The sequence below is a fragment of the Aythya ferina genome (genome assembly GCF_964211825.1).
Source record: "Aythya ferina genome assembly, contig: HAP1_SCAFFOLD_29, whole genome shotgun sequence".
Lineage (NCBI taxonomy): Eukaryota > Metazoa > Chordata > Aves > Anseriformes > Anatidae > Aythya > Aythya ferina.
Window position 1 is genome coordinate 1 of NW_028181463.1, and position 19,159 is coordinate 19,159.

General features: G+C 50.8%; 1 protein-coding gene across 1 annotated transcript; it reads left to right on the forward strand.

Moving 5' to 3' along the window:
- Nucleotides 1–15,833: 15,833 nt before the first annotated feature.
- Nucleotides 15,834–16,799, forward strand: LOC311428003 (olfactory receptor 14C36-like; the record flags this gene model as incomplete). Its single annotated transcript, XM_084539571.1, has 1 exon — nt 15,834–16,799. The coding sequence occupies one exon, from the start codon at nt 15,834–15,836 to the stop codon at nt 16,797–16,799; it is 966 nt and encodes a 321-aa protein (XP_084395697.1).
- Nucleotides 16,800–19,159: the final 2,360 nt, after the last annotated feature.

Sequence of the window (19,159 nt, forward strand, 5' to 3'; positions counted from 1 at the left end):
TAAGTCTTCAGATCTCATGTATCTTGCTGTCTGTACAGTGGCATCTCTTTCATTGCACAGCTCTTCCAAAGCTGGTGGAAGGAATATACCCAAGGAACTGCTGCATGAACGGACCTCTTGCTTTTCTGGCCTTCACTGTGGATCAGAATTTCAGAGTGCTCAGTGTAGTGCTGGACAGGGAGTTCCCTTCTTGGCTGGCCATGGCTCAGCAAACAATAACTGGCCTTGACTGGCCTGGAACTGTCCCGGTTGTGCTTAGTCTGATGGCAAATAACATGCTGGAGAGGAATGTGGAGCTGCTCTGTGGCTGGGCCAGGCCTCTTGTGCTGGCCTGGGGAGCGGGGCTGCCCCTGCGGGGCACAGGCACTGTGTGCTGGGGATCTGCCAGGCAAGAGAGCAGGGCTCCTGCAGCTTCACAGACCTCCATCTCTTGAGCCGGGTCTGGCCCCAGCGCAGGGACTGCTGGGGAGGCCCAGAGCTGCCTTTGAGGCAGCAGCTGCGGTGCCTAGCAAGGGGCTGGGGCTGTGGTGGCCGTGCCCAGAGCCCTGCAGCAGCCTGTGGTGGGCACTGCCCTGGGGACAGCACAGTCTGGGCTGCTGGGCTTGGCTGGGGAGAGGGCAGGGAGGTGGGGAGAGGTGGGCAGGGGCTGGGCTGGGCTGGGCAGTGCCCGGCAGAGGGCAACAGCAGCGTCAGGGAGCGGTGGCAGCATGCAGGGGAGGGCTCCCAGCAGGGCTTGGTGCTGCAGAGCCAGGGCTGTGCAAAGGGAGCCCAGAGCTGCAGGGGCAGGGGAGAGGAGGCCAAGGGCCAGGGCAGCTGCTGCAGGGGCAGGGAGCTCAGCATGGCCCTTGCAGCCCCCTGCCCTGGGCCTGCCTCTGCCCTTGGCCTCGGCCTCGGCCCCGGCCTTGGCTCTGCTGGCAGGAGCGCTCTTGGCATGCGCTTCCTGGCCTCCCCTCGCCTGCGCACAGCTGCTGCCCACTCAGGCTGCTGCCACAAACGTGTCCTCACAAGCAGCACCACCCCTTGGGCTGCTTCTGCTGGCCTCCCCCACCCCACTGCCTTGACTCCTTGTCTCTACTGGGCCCCACCCCACCTTCCCCACCCAAATGTGTCTCTTGACTGTTGGCTCCATTCCCCTGTCCCATGGAATTACTGTGCTATGTCAGAACGTGTCTCCATTGGGCCGTCTACCAGACACAGCAATGAATACTATGAGCAGGACTAGAGGGGTCCTGCTTCAAGCCAGGGGGAGGCAGGGAGGAAAGGGAGAAACAGGTTTACTTGACTGTATATATTTAATGGCCTGGCACATCAGATCCACAAATGTATCAGGCTCTACTGCACAACGGTGCACAGTGTACCCTAATGCCATCAAGCTAGAAAGAGGTAGAACCCACCTGTATTTCCGGAGTGACAGGGGCAGCCCATTAACTGTACTGGAGGCTGAAGTGAGTCTAACTGGGAAGGAATGGCAAAAGCACCCCTTTGGGACTGGCCCAGAGGCTATGTGCATCCTTGGCATAGACTGCTTCAGGAGAGGGAATTCTGAGTTTCAAGAGGGCACCACCGGTGGGGCTTTGGCAGAGCTGCCTTGGAGACGAAGGACATGAAACTGTTGTCTACCTTGCTTGGCCTTCCACAGAATCCTTCTGTTGGGGGTTTGCTGAGGGGTGAAGAACAGCAGGTGCCAATGGCTACCATGGTGGAGCACCTGAGGCAGCGTCGCGCTAACCGAGACTCCCTGATTGCCATCCATGAGCTGGGTCATCGACTGGAGAGCCAAGGTGTAGATGCAGAGCTTGGGAGCGTGGCTTAGTGATGGACTTGTCAGCACTAAGGTAAAGTTGCCTGACCTGGGTGACACGTTCCAGAGTAGTGTCAGGCACAATGCAATTCTTTTTGCCTTCTGCATCTATAGCACAGGATGTAGGACTTTGCCCTACTCTATTGACTGGGCAGGTCTTTTCACATCACTCAGTTTAGGTTTCCGTGGCTGGAATTGAAAAATTTCCCCAAAGAGGCCGAGCTCATGGGTACAGGTACAGCCACTTGAAGAATTTTTTTTTTTACTTTTCTCCCTGAGTTTTCCACAGAAGACCCAATAGAGACCATGGATGTCCAGTAGTCTAATACAATTCGTTTAGAATTTCTCAGGTTCCAACGGTCATTTCAACTTTCTTTTCTTTTCTTTTCTTTTCTTTTCTTTTCTTTTCTTTTCTTTTCTTTTCTTTTCTTTTCTTTTCTTTTCTTTTCTTTTCTTTTCTTTTCTTTTCTTTTCTTTTCTTTTCTTTTCTTTTCTTTTCTCTTCTCTTCTCTTCTCTTCTCTTCTCTTCTCTTCTCTTCTCTTCTCTTCTCTTCTCTTCTCTTCTCTTCTCTTCTCTTCTCTTCTCTTCTCTTCTTTTCTTTTCTTTTCTTTTCTTTTCTTTTCTTTTCTTCCCTTCCCTTCCCTTCCCTTCCCTTCCCTTCCCTTCCCTTCCCTTCCCTTCCCTTCCCTTCCCTTCCCTTCCCTTCCCTTCCCTTCCCTTCCCTTCCCTTCCCTTCCCTTCCCTTCCCTTCCCTTCCCTTCCCTTCCCTTCCCTTCCCTTCCCTTCCCTTCCCTTCCCTTCCCTTCCCTTCCCTTCCCTTCCCTTCCCTTCCCTTCCCTTCCCTTCCCTTTCCTTTCATTTTCTTTTCTTTAATTTTCTTTAATTTTAATTTTATTTTGTTATTTATCATTTTTTCTCTGAATTATCTTAGAAAGGGTTTCACGTGCTGGTCTGGGCTGTAGTTACAGGGACAAAGACTACTGTTGGTAGTGGAGGTGTCTGATCTCCAGACTCTGCATTTCCTCCTGAAGAAGGTCTCCAAAGAAATCACCCTGCATCAATAGCAAGAGGAGAATGATGCTCAAAACCGAAATGCAGCAAAATTCAGCCTTTAAAAACTGAAAATATTTTTTATTATCTGCTTTTTGAAATTTTCTTCCTTAAGTACGCCATGCAAGCTCTGTAATTAGCTACACATGGCATGAAGGCTTGAAGAATACTATGGAAGAGATGTTAGGAGTTTATTGTGGTGCTGAGTCTATGAAGCTCAGGTACTGAGAGGAGAATAATGCAACTGCTAGAGAAAGTGAAGTCAGAAGGAAAAGCTGAAGTGACTTGGAGTATTAATGGGCCCCACTGAGGGCTGTTACTAAGAAGGCCTCCCCAAGGCCTTGTTAGGGCAGATAACTGGAGGCCATGGTTACAGACAGGCATAGCACTGTGCTGAGAAAAGTCTTGGTTGGTTTTAGTGATGCAGAAGGGCCAAGGCCTGACCCCAGCCACTGGGAGGGGAGATCCTGCACCCCTACATCTGGCTCAAGGCTCTTCCTGGGGTCTGTGGGATGTGGTGGGCAGTGTGATGCCATGCGAAGAACAGTGGTACTACACCTCTGCGCTGCTGCACAGGGTTGAAAGGAATCCACGAGTTCCCATCACAATGAAAATAACATATCTCCTCCTAAGCTCTAGCCGAGAAGACAAAAACTTCAGGGCTGTTGGGGCCCTCCCCTTTTACCAGCACCCTCTGCCTTCTCTGCAAGCTTTCCAATGCTGTCCCACACATTGCCCTATTTTCTTGAAGTCTGCAGACACCCATCTCTGTTCATCATCTTGCTCTCATCCCTTGCTTTCACCGATTTCTCATCACACCTCACCAGCTGTTCCTTGAAACACAAAGCCAGGGTCTGATCAGAGGGTGACCTCTGGCACCACAGCATGAGTCTTTGAGGGACATTTCCCCCTCCTTGTAACCAGTACCAGCCTTCCATGAAACACTTTGTGGCATTTTTTTCTCTACTGCTCCTTCCTGCTACCACAGAAAGCTCCATCAGGGTGGAAACCACTCCTGAAGTAGGCATCCCAACCCAGCAGCCTCCTTGCGGCCTCTCAGCCAACCAGACACAAGTCACCTCAGCAGCAGCTTCCAAGCCAGGGGCCTGCTGCTGGCCTTGCAACTTCTTGGCTACACACAGCCAAGCCTTGTGCCTGCTGCTGCCCACTCATGGACTCAAGCAGAAGGGACAGGACAACCCATCTGGGGGCCTTCTTTCTGCCTGGGTCCTCCTGGGTCTGGAGGCAGAGGGGATCCCCCAGTCAGCATGCCAAGCAGGTGCCTTGTGCTGGCCTAGCAGGGCCACTGCCAGATGTCAGCCCAAAATTGCAGATCCCAGATCTATGTCAAGGATGACCTGCCACCTCCAGACACAAGTGAGCTCACAATCCCTTTCCTGACACGTTCCTGCTGCTGCCCTATCAGCTGCAGAGACAGAAGTGACCTCACAGTCCCTGCCACAGTCACATTCCTGCTGCTGGGGCAGGAGATCCTGAGGCAGAGCTGAGCTCATCGGAGCATTCCCACCCTTCTCCTTCTTTTGGCCCACAAGCTGATCAGATCAGGGTAGCAAGAGAGTAAAGGTAAGGGAAAGGGGCTATGGTCTGACTTTTGGCTTGAAGAGATACTTTGAGATCGGGATTAAGAGTAGTGGATTCTTGTCAGGGTGTGGAGTAGCATTTAAGTTTGGGGATTAAAATCACTGGTTAAAATAGGGGAAGGGCTTTACATGTACTATTTTAAGTCACTGTTACAGCAGAATCAACAATGCCTGAATGTTCTAACCTAACAGAAATCATTAATTTCTGCTGGCCAAACTCCTTTTCCCTCCCTCAAATCTCAGCTGCCTGGTGCAGTGGATTTCTCAATGCTGTCCTGCACACGGCCACTACATTTTCCCTGCCCCTTTGTCGAGGCAATGATGTGGACCAGTTCTTCTGTGAAATCCCCCAAATTCTCAAGCTCTCCTGCTCACATGCCTACCTCAGGGAAGTTGGGGCACTTGTGTTTAGTGTTTCTTTAGCCTTTTGTTGCTTTGTTTTCATCATGTTATCCTATGTGCAGATCCTCAGGGCAGTGCTGAGGATGCCCTCTGAGCAGGGCCAGCACAAAGCCTTTTCCATGTGCCTCCCTCACCTGGCCGTGGTCTCCCTGTTTGTCAGTACTGGCATATTTGAGTACCTGAAGCCCCCCTCCTTTTCCTCTCCATCCCTGGACCTGGTGGTGTCATTTCTGTACTCAGTGGTGCCTCCAGCAGTGAACCCCCTCATCTACCCCATGAGGAACCAGGAGTTCAAGGATGCAGTAAGGAAACTCTTTGGGTACGTGTTTCTTTGCAATCAGTGTCTGTGAGTTCCCTGATTATTTCAGGAAATTTGAGGAAAAATTTTGTTACTGTATTTCTCTATAAATATTTTCTATAAATTATTTGTTCTGATTTAAATTATGTTATCCTTAACCTGCTACCTGATTTTCTTATTTTTACTTCTCCATTTACAGTCATCTACTCAGTCATCATACGCAGTCATCTAATTACTGAAAGAAGCAGGTTATGTAGAGAAAAACAATTAAAAAATAATAATAATAAAACAACACATCAGAACTACACTGTTAGCAGCTGCCATCTCTTCCCATACCCTCTGGAGCTGGGGGAGCAGCCCCAGCACACAGGAGAGGCCCAGGGCCAAGAGCCCTGCTGCTACATGGAGTTTGGGTTGGGACTGCTGCTTTTCTGGAGCCATGGCCATGGCCAGCAGCAGGACGTGGCCTTTTCACTGCTGCTCTCTTCTGGCTACCAGTGTTTTTTCCTGTGCTCTTTTATTTGGACAAGCTTTCAGATCTCATGTACCTTGGTGACAGACCTGTTTTCTCTTCAGTGGCATCCCTGTGGCTGCAGGCAGCAGCAGGCACTGTGCAACCCTGGGTCACAGCTGCCTCCCTGCTAGCACCACAGTAACAGGAGGGTCTTGCTCTGGGCAAACCCAGAAGCCTGGACATCTCTCCAAAGCTGCTGCCAAGAGGTTGCTCCCTGCTCTTCTGTTTTCTGGGGTTCTTTGCGTGGGGTTCCTTACCTGGGGCACAACAACCCCAAACAGAGCTACAGGCTGGGAAAGGAGTGGTTGGAGAGCTGCCTGGCAGAGATGGACCTGAGAGTACTGGTTGATATGGGCCAGCAGTGTGCTCAGGTTGCCAAGAAGGCCAACGGCATCCTGGCTTGCATAAGAAGCAGTGTGGCCAGCAGGTCCAGGGAAGTGATTGTCCCCCTGTACTTGGCTCAGGTACTGAGAGGAGAGTGATGTAAACGCTTTACTTGCTCAAGTCAGAAGGAAAACTTGAAATGACTTGGAGTATTAATGGTCCCACTGAGGGCTGTTACTAACAAAGCCTCCCCAGGGCCTTGTTAGGGCAGATAATTGGAGGCCATGGTTACAGACAGGCAAAGCACTGTGCTGAGAAAAGTCTTGGTTGGTTTTAGTGAAGCAGAAGGGCCAAGGCCTGACCACGGCCACTGGGAGAGGAGACCCTGCACACCCGTGTCTGGCTCAGGGCTAGTCTTGGGGTCTGTGGGATGTGGTGGGTAGTGTGATGCTATTAGAAGAACTTCATTTTGACACTTCCTCAGCCCTGGACATTGTTGCAAGGAAGCAATGCCAACAGTCAGCATGCCAAGCAGGTGCCTTCTGCTGGCCTAGCAGGGCCACTGCCAGATGTCAGCCCAAAAGTGCAGCTCCCAGGGAGAAGGCGAGGCTGACCTGCCACCTCCAGACACAAGTGACCTCACAGTCCCTTTCTGTGACACGTTCCTGCTGCTGCCCTGTCATGTGCAGAGACAGAAGTGACCTCACAGTCACTTCCACAGTCACATTCCTGCTGCTGGGGCAGGAGATGCTGAGGCAGAGCTGAGCTCATCACAGCATTCCCACCCTTCTCCTTCTTTTGGCCCACAAGCTGATCAGATCAGTGTAAGCAAGAGAGTAAAGGTAAGGGAAAGGAGCTATGGGCTGCATTTTGGCTTGAAGGGATACTTTGAGGTCAGGCATAAGAGTAGTGGATTCCTGTCAGGGTGTGGAGTAGCATTGAGGTTTAGGGATTAATATCACTCGTTAAAATTAGGGAAAGGCTTTACATGACTGTTTGAAGTCAGTGTTACAGCAGAATCAACATTGCCTGAACGTTCTAACCTCACAGAAATCATTAATTTCTGTTGACCTCTTCCCTCCCTCAAATCTCGCATCTCTCCTGTCCAGGCTTCCCCATATCAGTCATTTTCTTAGGGGCAGCTTTCAGATGGCTTTCATGATCTCAGAGTATCTGTCTCATATCTGTTCGCTACTCCTTTCTTGAGACTGACATGGCACCCAAGTCAGGATGGAAAAGAACACAAAGGCTGTAGGTGAACCCTGCACAATGTGCCCAGCAGCTCTTGTACCACCCCAAAATTTGGTTTCCTGCCTCCAACTTCTGGATACGGAATGGCTTCTGTGCACCCAGGCTATCTTTTTCCAAACCCTCATGCATGGTTCAGTTTGCCCCAAGCGCCTTGGAGGCAGTGGCCCTCTCTGTGTAGAAAACTGAAAGCAGTCCTAAAGGATGACTTCAGGCAAAAGCTGACACCTCTGACATGACAACTCTTACCCAAGACCTCTTCCTCTATGGGGCCTACCAGGTAGTTAGAAAGAGCCGATCTCAGAAACTACATGCACAGCAAGTGCCTTCTGCTGCCCTACCATGGACACTGGCAGATGTGAGCCTAAAGGCACAGATCCCAACCAGAAGTCAAGGGTTGACCTGTCAGCTACTTCAGAAAGCAGTCACCTCACAGGCCATTTAACAGCCATTCGCTTCCTGCTGGACTTAGTGTTTCTGATGCACCACTGAGCTTATAATGCCACACCTACAAAACACCCCCTTTTTGGGCCAGGACCTGCCCAGGTGGAAGTGATCTGGTTGTGATCCTCACAGCTCATGGCACACCTGCTGGGCTCCCAGCCTCTCTGACACTCAGGAGCCAGTTCTGTCCCAGTCCTGTGAGGTGCTAGGGCGGGAGGGACCTTGCAGGCAATGTTCCAGCTCTGTGCCTGTTGGCAGTGTCTCAGCTCCTTGTGCACAGTGAAGATCATGCTTACATCCAGAAGCCTGAAACTGGCCTAGCAGACACTCAGGGGAAGCACCCTCCAAGCCCCAGCCCCAGCCGCAGCCTGAACCCCACCTGGCGGTGCTGCTCTGCAGAGCGAGGGGGATGTGGTGCCTGTGGCACAGCAGGCAGAGCTCTCCTCTGCCTGCTCACACCAGATTGAGCACTTGAGCTCTAGACAGTCTACATGGGACAGAACATGGTGCTCAGCACTAAATATTTGGGTCATCTTTCTAAGACAAAGTATCAGTTTCTCAGAGACTGACAGCACTGCGGTCTGCTTGTGGGAATTGATGAGTTACTAAATATTCTTTATGTTTGGGGTTGTTATTTCTTTTTCTTTCATTTTTCTTTTCCTTTCCCTTCCTCATGTGTCTATCTCTCTGTGAGTTTTTATGTCCTTTCTTCTCTCCCTGTAGATGTGTTTCCTCCTCTCCCTTCAGAGGAGGAGGAAGCAGGCAGCTCATGCATGTGTAGTTTCTGGTTGAGGTGAGCAAGGAGGAGGCTGGGTATGCTGCAAGGTGATGGAGGTCCGTGAAGCTGCAGGAGCCCTGCTCTCTTGCCTGGCAGATCCCCAGCACACAGTGCCTGTGCCCCGCAGGGCCAGCCCTGCTCCTCAGGCCAGCACAAGAGGCCTGGCCCAGCCACAGAGCAGCCTGCCCCGAGCAGGGGCCTGCACAAAGAGCTTTCCCTTTCCCTTTCCCCATCAGTGCAGGCCCAGCAATGCTGCCCTGCTCTTCCCCAGGGCCATCCCTGCTCCCAGAGAGCCTTATCCAGGGCACTGTGTCTGTGTTGGCCTGGCCGGCCATTGCTGCTTCCCTCCCTGTGCTCTCTTCAGGGCCCCAAGCTGGCAGTGCTGCTGCGAGAGCCAGGGGCTGTGGTGCCATGGGATCCCTGGGGGTCTCCCCCCCTGCCCATGCTGCTCAGGGTGGGCACCAGACCTACGTCCATGGGGATCTCTGCTGCTGAGCGCCTTTCCATCTGCCCTGATGGCTCAGCAGCACAGGGCAGTGCTGGGCAGGGCCATGGGGTGTGTCTAAGGGCACAAAGGGCAGGCAAGTGCTGCACCAGACCTCACCCAGAGCACTTCAAAATGCTTATCCTCAATTACTCTTCAGTCTTATGGGCCTTTGCCTGCTGGGTCTTCAACACCTCTGCTGGCATTGCACAGCCTTCCTTTAGCCTATGGACTCCTCAGATTCCCCTTCTCCTTTAACAGACCCTTCTTTGGATGGTCACTCATTTTATGAGGTTCTAATCACTACCCACTGAGCACCCTGTCCCTGCAGATCCCCTGACATCTCCTGGAAGCTCCAGATTCCTCTCCAGGCTGCAATCTGCCATCTGCCCCACTGCAGGGGGTGCAGTCCCATGCAGATAAATTTAAGATCAGTTGTCATCTCCTTAGGCAAGTTCTGCCATAATGGAAGCTCTTGGTCCTGCCCTTGGTTGCTCAGGAACCACCCTGGAACTTTCAGCCTGTGTCCTTCACTCCATGAAGAACCCCCAGAGCAGGGAACAGCCCCTTGGTTTCTAGGCTCCTGGGTTTGCCTTCAGCAGCCGCTTTTGTTACTGTGGTGCTAGCAGGGAGGCAGCTGTGACCCAGGGCTGCACAGTGCCTGCTGCTGCCTGCAGCCATAGGGATGCCACTGTAGAGACAACAGGACTGTCACCAAGGTACATGAGATATCAGGGCTTACCCAGAAAAAAGGAAGCACAATGTGGAAGCCAAAAGAGAGCACCCACTTCCTGCTGCTGGCCATGGTCATGGCTCCAGGGAAGCAGCAGCCCCGACCCGAAGGCAGCAGAGAGGCAGAGCCCAGCGGGCAGTGAGGGGCAGCCCCGAGGGCCACCGGGGCTGCTCCTGCATGTGTCAGCTGGGCTCTTGGCCCTGAGCCCCTCCTGAATGGTGGCGGTGCTGAGACCAGCTGCAGAGGAGATGGGAAGAGAGAGGACCTGAGCGCAATGAACTTCTTATGACTTCCTTATTGGGTGTATTTATACAGGAAACTGCCATGTTTCCTGGAAATGAGTAACAACAAAATGATTAACAAGTAGGAGGATAAGAAATATATTATTTATATCAGAAACAATATCTTCTGAATATAATAAGAGACCAATATGAAGAAAAAAAAAAAAATCAAAAGCCTTAGGCCCCAAACCAGGCCTAAACTGAAGTCCTCAAAGCTTGCCCTTATTCTAAACCCTGTGCAGGATCCTTAGACACAACACCAAACAATTCCTTGAAGCCCTTGCCATTCCTTTAACCCTGGCATGTGACCTCTAATTCCTAAACATTAACCTGAACACCTAACTCCCAAAGCCCTCCACCATGCACACAGCACATCTCAGCCTCAACCCCACTCCTACCCCTACCTTATATGGTTTATATGCTTGGGGTAGGGCAGGGACTGTGAGGTCCTGCAGCAGTCCCACAGCAGTGGAAGAGGCATGTGAGGTGACAAGTATGTGATCAGATCACAGGCCACAAGGAGGAGCTAGACAGGAATGATGTGATGGGATCAGGTGTACCTCAGGATCTGTTGGGCATGCAGGAGGCATGTAGATGTGAAGGAGGCTGTGAGGTCACTTCTGTCTCTGGAGGTGACAGACCTGCAGGAGTAATGTGGCACAGATAGGGACTGTAAAGGCCAGAAGCATGCAGTTGGCCTTCTGTTATACAAGCGCAGAATGTACTGTCTCACTGTCTCACTGTCGATCTCACAGTCTGTCATAAATAAAGATATTAAACAGCACCAGTCCCAGGACAGACCCCTGAGGTACAACACTTGTCACCAGCCTCCACTTGGACATAGAGCCATTGAGCACCATGCTCAGGGTGTGACCGTCAAGCTAACTCCTTATCCACTGAATGGTGCACCCATCAAATGCGTATCTCTCCAATTTAGAGACAAGGATGTCATGTGGGACAGTGTCAACGGTCTTACTGAAGTCCAAGTAGATGACAGAGGTCGGTCTTCTGTTGTTGTCTGATGTGATCACTCCAATGTAGAAAGCCAGCACACTGTTCAGGCATGATTTCCTCTTTCGTGAAGCCATTCTGGCTGTGTGAGATCACCTCTTTGTCTTGCATGTGCCTTGACATCGATTCCAGGAGGATCTTCTCCATGATCTTGCCAGGCACAGGGGTGAGGCTGACCATTCAGTAGTCCCATGGGTTCTCATTTCTACCCTTTTTATAAATGGGAGTGATATTTCCCTTTTTCCAGCCAGCAGGGAGTTCACCTGACTGCCAGAACTCTTCAAATATGATGGAGAAAGGCTTGACAACTACATCAGCCAGTTCCCTCAGGACCCTGGGTTGCATGTCATCAAGCGCCATAGACTTGCACGTGTTTAGTTCCTTCAGGTGGACTCAAACCTGCTCTTCACTTACAGCGGGTGGGACTTGGCCACTCAGCTTCCATCTCTGGGTTCAGAGAAATAAAAGACTTGGGAAGCCTGACTGGCAGGGAAGACTGAGGCAAAGATGCTGCTGAGTACCTCAGCCTTCTCCATGTCCGTCATTACCAGTACACCCTTCTCATCCATCAGATGGGGTACAGTCTCCTTGGCCTTTCATATCTGATCAATGTATCTATAGAATCTATTCCTGTTAATCTTTGCATCCCTTGCCAAGCTCAGTTCCATTCATGCATTGCTTTCCTTTTCCCATCCCTCCACATCCGAAAGAGAAACATGCTTGAGGACTTGAGAAAAGTAACCCTGGATCCACAGAAGCCATTTGGGAAACAAAACATGTAGGTCGGAAGCATGATTTTGTGGAGGTGCAGAGCTGATGGGCACATTGTGCAGGATGCGCCTAAAGATCTTTGTGTTCTTTTCCGTCCTGAGTACAACGCTGCTTCCTTCTCAGGAATGGAGGAGCCAACAGAGGTGAGACAGATACACTGAGATGGTAAATGCCATCAGAAAGCTGATCCCAGGAAGATATGGGGAGGTCAGGAGCAGCCTGAACAAGAGACATGAGATTTTGGGGTGGAAATAGGAGCACGGCCAGCAGAAATTATTTATTTCATAGAGGTAAGAGCATTCATGCAATGCCAGTAGTGCAGTAACACTGACTTAAAACAGTCACATATGGACCTTACCTTACTCGAGCCAGTCATTTTAATGCTTAAACCTAAATGCTACTACAACACTCTGAAAGGAATCAATTTTCTTTCTTGATAACCGTTATCCCTTCCCTTGACACTAACATTAAAATGCTCTATTTAACCCTAAACTCCTTTGCAGAGGTAAAACACCCGTAAACCACAGAGCTTGTCCATACCTCAATTACAGACGTGACAGCACAAACAGAACACCAAACACTCCTACTAAAACTTGGCTGAATCTCTAACCCAGAAAGTAAAAAGAGATACCAAGGGGGCTAGAGAAAGTTCAGCTCCACCTCAGGATCTCCTGTCCCAGCAGGAGGAATGTGACTGTGGCAGGGACTGTGAGGTCACTTCTGTCTCTGCACATGATAGGGCAGCAGCAGGAACGTGTCACACAAAGGGACTGTGAGGTCACTTGTGTCTGGAGGTGGCAGGTCACCCTTGACATAGACTTGGGAGCTGCACTTTTGGGCTGACATGTGGCAGTGGCCCTGCTAGGCCAGCAGAAGGCACCTGCTTGGCATGCTGACTGGGGGATCCCCTCTGCCTCCAGAGCCAGAGGGACCCAGGCAGAAAGAAGGCCCCCAGATGGGTTGTCCTGTCCCTTCTGCTTGAGTCCATGACTACACAGCAGCAGGCACAATGCTTGGCTGTGTCTAGCCAAGAAGCTTCAAGGCTAGCAGCAGGCCCTTGGCTTGGAAGCTGCTGCTGAGGTGACTTGTGTCTGCTTGGCTGAGAGGCCACAAGGAGCCTGCTGGGTTGGGATGCCTGCTTCAGGAGTGGTTTCCACCCTGATGGAGCTTCCTTTGGTAGTAGAAAAGAGCAGGAGAGAAAAAAATGCCACAAAGTGTTCCAGGAAGGTTGGCACTGGCCATGAGGAGGAAGAAATGTCCAGGGGAACAACTGGTCTTGCTGCTAATAACAGAGGCAAAGAAGGCATTAAGTGTCTCAGCCTTTACCTCATCCCTTGTCACTGGGTTTTCCCCCCAAAATCCAATAAAGGATTATGATTCTCCCTAATCCTCCTTCATTTATACTATTTATATAATATTTATCTTATTTTATTTTATTTTTTTATTTTTCTTTGACAGTAATATATGGATTGAGCTCCAGCTGGGCTTTGGCCCGTCCAATTTTGACCTGCACAGCCCCATAACATTCAGGACACAGCTTCAGAAAAACTGACAGTATGCATGAGAAGAAAGCACAGCAAATGTGGAACCTGACAGCCTTCCATCTCCTACCTTCTGTGACTGTGCTGCAATGCCATTCAAATGGTTACTCCTGAATTATCCAAATATCCCTGCAACTCTTGCTGCTGCTGCTGTCTAGCCAGATATAGCACAATTACACGAAGGTTGAACAGTCTGCCTGCTCACATTAACAGCTGATAGAATGGAGCATCAATGTGGGTGAACCTTGAGAATCTGCAGGATTTTGACTTCAGAAAACCCTTAACTTTAACATAGAGAAGAGCCCAGTCCTGTACCAGAGGAAGAGGAACCCCACACATCAGGGCAGACTGGGACCCTGTTGAGTGAGCAGTGCCCAGGAGGAGGAGGCCCTGGGCACCACGAGGGATGCCAGAGAGCAGTGGTGCCTGCTCACAAGGAACCAGGCCAGCTTCCTACAGAGCTGTCTTCTGAGGAGCATGGCCACCAAGAAGATCTGAGTTATCACGCTCAGCTCAGATCTGCTGTGACAGAACAGAGATAAGGGTCTGCAGCCAAAAAGGAAAGGTGTGGAGGTCTTGGAGTCCCTAGAAAGCCATGTATAGACAGGAAATAGGGCTGTGACAAAGCTGGAAGTCCCAACAGGACCAGGTCTTTGTGTCCATGCCTATGGCTGTTTTCTCTGCCACTGAGGCCTATGAGGAGAAGACAGCTTATCATTGAGGAACCAGGGCTTCACAGCCTCCTCACCCACACCCATGAACCAGGCAGGGGTCATACCATTCTCCTGTACTTGGCAATGCACATCCCCATCTCCTACTGCCCCACAAAGAGCCCTGAGCAACCTGTCAAGGAAAGGATCTCCCTTCCGAAGCACTTGGGGTCAAGGCCTGGCCCTTGTGCTTGGTGACACACATCCAGTTTTCCTACACATCACTGTCACCTTCACACTGCCTTTGTCTCCTTGTCCTCACTGCCTCCAGGGTTCTGCTCTAATGAGCTCCAAGGGAGGCTGTGTCAGTGCTGGCCCTCAGGGGGACACTGCAGGAAACTTGCCTGGGACTTGGACTTCTGCAGACATGTCTTCAATTGTCTCTGAGTGCCTGAGGTTCATGGGCTCATCAGCAAAGCCCCCAGAGGGGTGATTGCAGTGCCTTGGGCTGGTGCTGTGCTGCTGAGCTGGGCCGGGCTCATGGGACAGAGAGAGCTTGTGGCAAGAGGGCCTTGGTGCAGAGAGACAGCTGTGCCCAGGAGCAGCTCCTCTGCACAGAGCAGCAGGGCTGGGGGCTCTGACTGCATCTGGCACACAGAGAGGAGAGAAGGAGAGAGGGCTTGGAGGCACTGAGGAGCGCAACAACAGAGGGCAGCATGTGGCAGGACACATCTGCAGGCTTTTGACACTGTGAGGCTCTGGCAGCAGGGCACTGCAGGTTGGGTTGCCAGAGGGGTCTTCTACAGCTGGCACATCCGATGGCTGATAGCATCTGCCAGGGTGGGTTTTATTCTACCTGTAATGTGGCATAGAAGATGTTTTAGAGAATGGTATTTTTGAGGGGGCATTTTAATAGGAAGACCGAGGCATGGTTTATCTGATATGGAAGACTTGTTTGGATTCTGTGCTTTCAGATTCTTGGTGCGGAGGAGAGGCAGGTTTCATGATAAAGAATGGTCTGGATTGTGCAGGAGACTTAGACTCCAAGAGTATTGCAGGGAGAGAAAAACATGGCAGCAATTAACGTGATCAAATCCCTTCAGGCGCCTCAGCCTAAGGACTGAAACAATAACATTTTTTGTCTCCCTCAGGGCTTATCAGGTCTTCACGAGCTGCAACCCCTGTGATGTCCTGTACTCAGGAAGCGCACAGCTTGTGGGATGGGGTCTGTGAGCAAGGACATGGAAGATACGTGGGGAAAGAGATCCTGCTTCCAGCAGGGACATAGGAAGGCAGTAGAGATATGAGCAGGGCAGGCGGTGAGAGGGAGCTGCTGCCAGAAATGCTGTGCAAGGGAGGGCTCAGGCACCTCCCTGCCATCTCCTGCAGGGCAGGCGCCTTCCCTGGGACACCCCCTGCTCTCCTCTCCCACCAGCACAGCCTCTGCCCTCAAGCCCCCGGTGTCCCCAGCAGGAGCTGCCTCGTCTGCAGGCAGAGCTGCAGCACAGGAGGGTCTGCTGAGTGTCCGTCTGTCCCTCCCTGGCCTTGCCTACCCTGGCAGCAGCATGCTGGCATTCAATGTGCTTGGGGAAAGGGGGGTATGGGGCCAGGGTGAGGGGTCTGGAGATGTGCACTTTGAGCCTGGATTCCTCTGCTCTCAGCAGTGTCCAGGTTCTTCTCAGGAGAACCTCCTTAGTGCAATTGCCTTGCAGCTCAAGGACACGCCAGCAGAGAAGAACTGAAACCAATGAAGGAAAAGGAACTGCCAACTGTCTACATGCAGTTCGGCAAATGCTTTGAGAGGTTTAATTGAAAAATGGAAACGTTTTTTTTCTCAGACAATCCTGATATATTATCAATCTATTTCTGTTTCTTTAGCAGAACATAAACAAAACAAGCAAATGCCCAACAGCAACTCTGTGAGAGAGTTCCTCCTGCTGGCATTCGCAGACATGCACGAGCTGCAGCTCCTGCACTTCGCACTCTTCCTGGGCATCTACCTGGCTGCCCTCCTGGGCAACGGCCTCATCCTCAGTGCCGTAGCCTGCCACCACCGCCTCCACACCCCCATGTACTTCTTCCTCCTCAACCTTGCCCTTCTCGATGTGGGCTGCATCTCCACCACTCTGCCCAAAGCCATGGCCAATGCCTTCTGGGACACCAGGGCCATCTCCTATCAAGGATGTGCTGCACAGGTCTTCTTTTTTGTCTTCTTGGCTGGAGCAGAATATTACCTTCTCACTGTCATGGCGTATGACCGCTACGTTGCCATCTGCAAGCCCCTGCACTACGGGAGCCTCGTGGGCAGCAGAGCTTGTGCCCAGATGGCAGCAGCTGCCTGGGGCAGTGGCTTTCTCAATGCTGTCCTGCACACAGCCACTACATTTTCATTGCCTCTCTGCCACGGCAATGCTGTGGACCAGTTCTTCTGTGAAATCCCCCAGATCCTCAAGCTCTCCTGCTCAGATGCCTACCTCAGGGAAGTTGGGGCACTTGTGTTTAGCATTTATTTATTTATTTATTTAAAACAAAAGAACCAAAGAGCCTTTGGTTCTTTTGTTTTCATTGTGCTGTCCTATGTGCAAATCTTCAGGGCTGTGCTGAGGATGCCCTCTGAGCAGGGCCGACACAAAGCCTTTTCCACGTGCCTCCCTCACCTGACCATCGTCTCCCTGTTTGTCAGCACTGCCATGTTTGCCTACCTGAAACCCCCCTCCATTACCTCGCCATCCTTGGATCTGGTGGTCGCACTTCTGTACTCCGTGTCACCTCCAGCACTGAACCCTCTAATCTACAACATGAGGAACCAAGAGGTGAAGGATGCAGTGAGGAAACTGTTTCAATACATGCTTCTTAAGCATCCATGATGTGTTCAGAAGATGTATTTCTAATAATGTGGAATTTTGATTCATATTATGTTATTTCATTTTTATCTTTACTAGTGCTATCATAACGTTATCATTGATAATAATCCTAACAGAAATAAAAGGGTATTTTGGAAGATGATATAATATTTTTTTAATTATTTTTCTCTGTTAATATTTTAAATATTTTTATTTTGTTTTTAATAATGCAATTCTTAGCATTCTGAATATTACGTCTTGTGTTAGTTTTCACCACATCATGTGTGACCCAGAGGCTTTCTCTGAAGGTGTTTATCCCTAAATGACACCTGTACTCTGTTGTGGCATCTTGTTCATAAAATGAAGTTGCTCAGTGCTCAGGGCTCTTCTTCCCAATCTGGAGTGAAGAAGACAATCAGGGAATACCAGGCTCAAGGCCTCGGTCTTGTACTTGGGTGCCACCTGGACACAGGGGCATGAGGGCATGGGGTGCTGGGTGAGGGAGTCAGGGCTGGACTGAGTCGTCACTGGTGGATGCCCATCGCCCCTGGAGACCCTGGCCCATCAAGAAGCAGCTTCCTGGGTGTGAAACGTGACAGGACTGGTGGCATCAAGGAGGTATTGCGAGCCACCAGAATATCCTAAGGGTTCTCCTGGGACACTGTGTGCCTTGTGTTGGTGGGCAGTGAGTGGATCTTCACGGTAAAGCTAAGCCAAAGGATGCGTAGGCTGATGGGAGCTCTGCAGTGCCAGGACACACAGTAATTACCCAGTAATTTATTTAGTACTTAATTAATAAAACAACAGCACATCAGCTCAAAAGATTCCATCCCTTCCGTAAAATGTCTCACGTGAAGTGTAATTTCTATCATGAAGAAATGTGATTTTTCAGGATGTATATTCATCGCAGGAGAAGAAATACTGGTGTTCACCTGTACTTGCATTGGCATTGCTTTTCTATCATGGTGTGCTCCCTCCCTCATCTTTCAGGCACAAAACCCATCTTGATTACACAGACCCTGCTGAATGCCCCTTTCCAGCTGCCTCTCTGGACCTGGACTTCCCATCTTTCCCCTGGTTTGCCCTCCCCTTACTCTTTGACCATTCAGACCTCTCTCACCAACCCAGTTGCTGCTTGGAGTTTCAGTGAGTTCAAGCTCACCCATCTCTCAGCAGTCTGTCTAACGTTTTCCTTAGTAAGACTCTCATCATTTATCGTTGAATTAATATGATATGGATGAATATTAACACTATTATTTTAAATTTCCTACTAATAATTTTAAAATACATTGTGTACGTAGCCATCCTTTAGGGAACGTAAACATTACTGGAGGCAACCAAATTAGGAATTTGAACTGTGTTTTCTTGGAAATTCCAGTGTGTTTTCTTGTTCTTAGTTTTTAAATAGGTAAAAACACCTTTTCCTACCTATGCAGGGCTCCAAAGGAGAAACCGTAGACCAATACCTATCGGAGAATGATGCTCTAAACTGAAACACAACAAAATTCAGCCTTTAAAATGAAAAAAGATTTTTATTAGATGCTCTTTGAAATCTTCCTCCTCAACTACACCATGAAGGCTCTCTGTAGTGGGTTTATGTGGCAAGGTTTTGGTAGCAGGGGACCATAAGTGTGGTTTCTGTGAGAAGGATCTAGAAGGTGCCCCATGTTTGGGAAGGGCCCCACTGGTTTCCAGAGCTGAGCCAATAAGCGATGTTGTTTTGCGCCTCTGTGAGAGCATATTTAAGACAGGGAAAAAAACGCTGCGCCACACAGCAGCTGGGAGAGTGAGAGGAGTGAGGAACGGCCTTGCAGGCACCAAGGTCAGTGTAGAAGGAGGGGGAGAGGTGCTCCAGGCACCGGAGCAGAAGTCGCCTGCAGACTGTGGTGAGGACCATGGTGAAGCAGGATGTCCCCCTGCAGCCCATGGAGTACCACGGTGGAGCAGGGTTCCACGCTGCAGCCCGTGGAGGAGACCACGGTGGAGCAGGTGGCCCTGCACCGACGGAGGCTGCCGCCTGTGGAAGACCCCTGCCGGAGCAGATTCCGGGCCGGACCTGTAGCCCATGGAGAGGAGCCCACGCAGGAGCAGGTGACCTGGCAGGAGCTGCTGCCCATAGGGGAGCCAGGTTGGAGCAGTTTTCTCCTGAGGGATGGACCCCGTGGTACAGACCCATATCTGGAGCAGTTCTGGAAGAGCTGCTGCCTGTGGGAAGCCCACGCTGGATCAGTTCATCAAGGACTGCATCCCGTGGATGGGACCCCACAGCACAGGGGACAAGAGTGACCGAGAAGGAGCAGCAGAGAAGAAGTGCTGTAGACTGACCATAACCCCCATTCCCCCGTTCCCCTGCGCCGCTTGGGGGGAGGAGGTGGAAGAGGGTG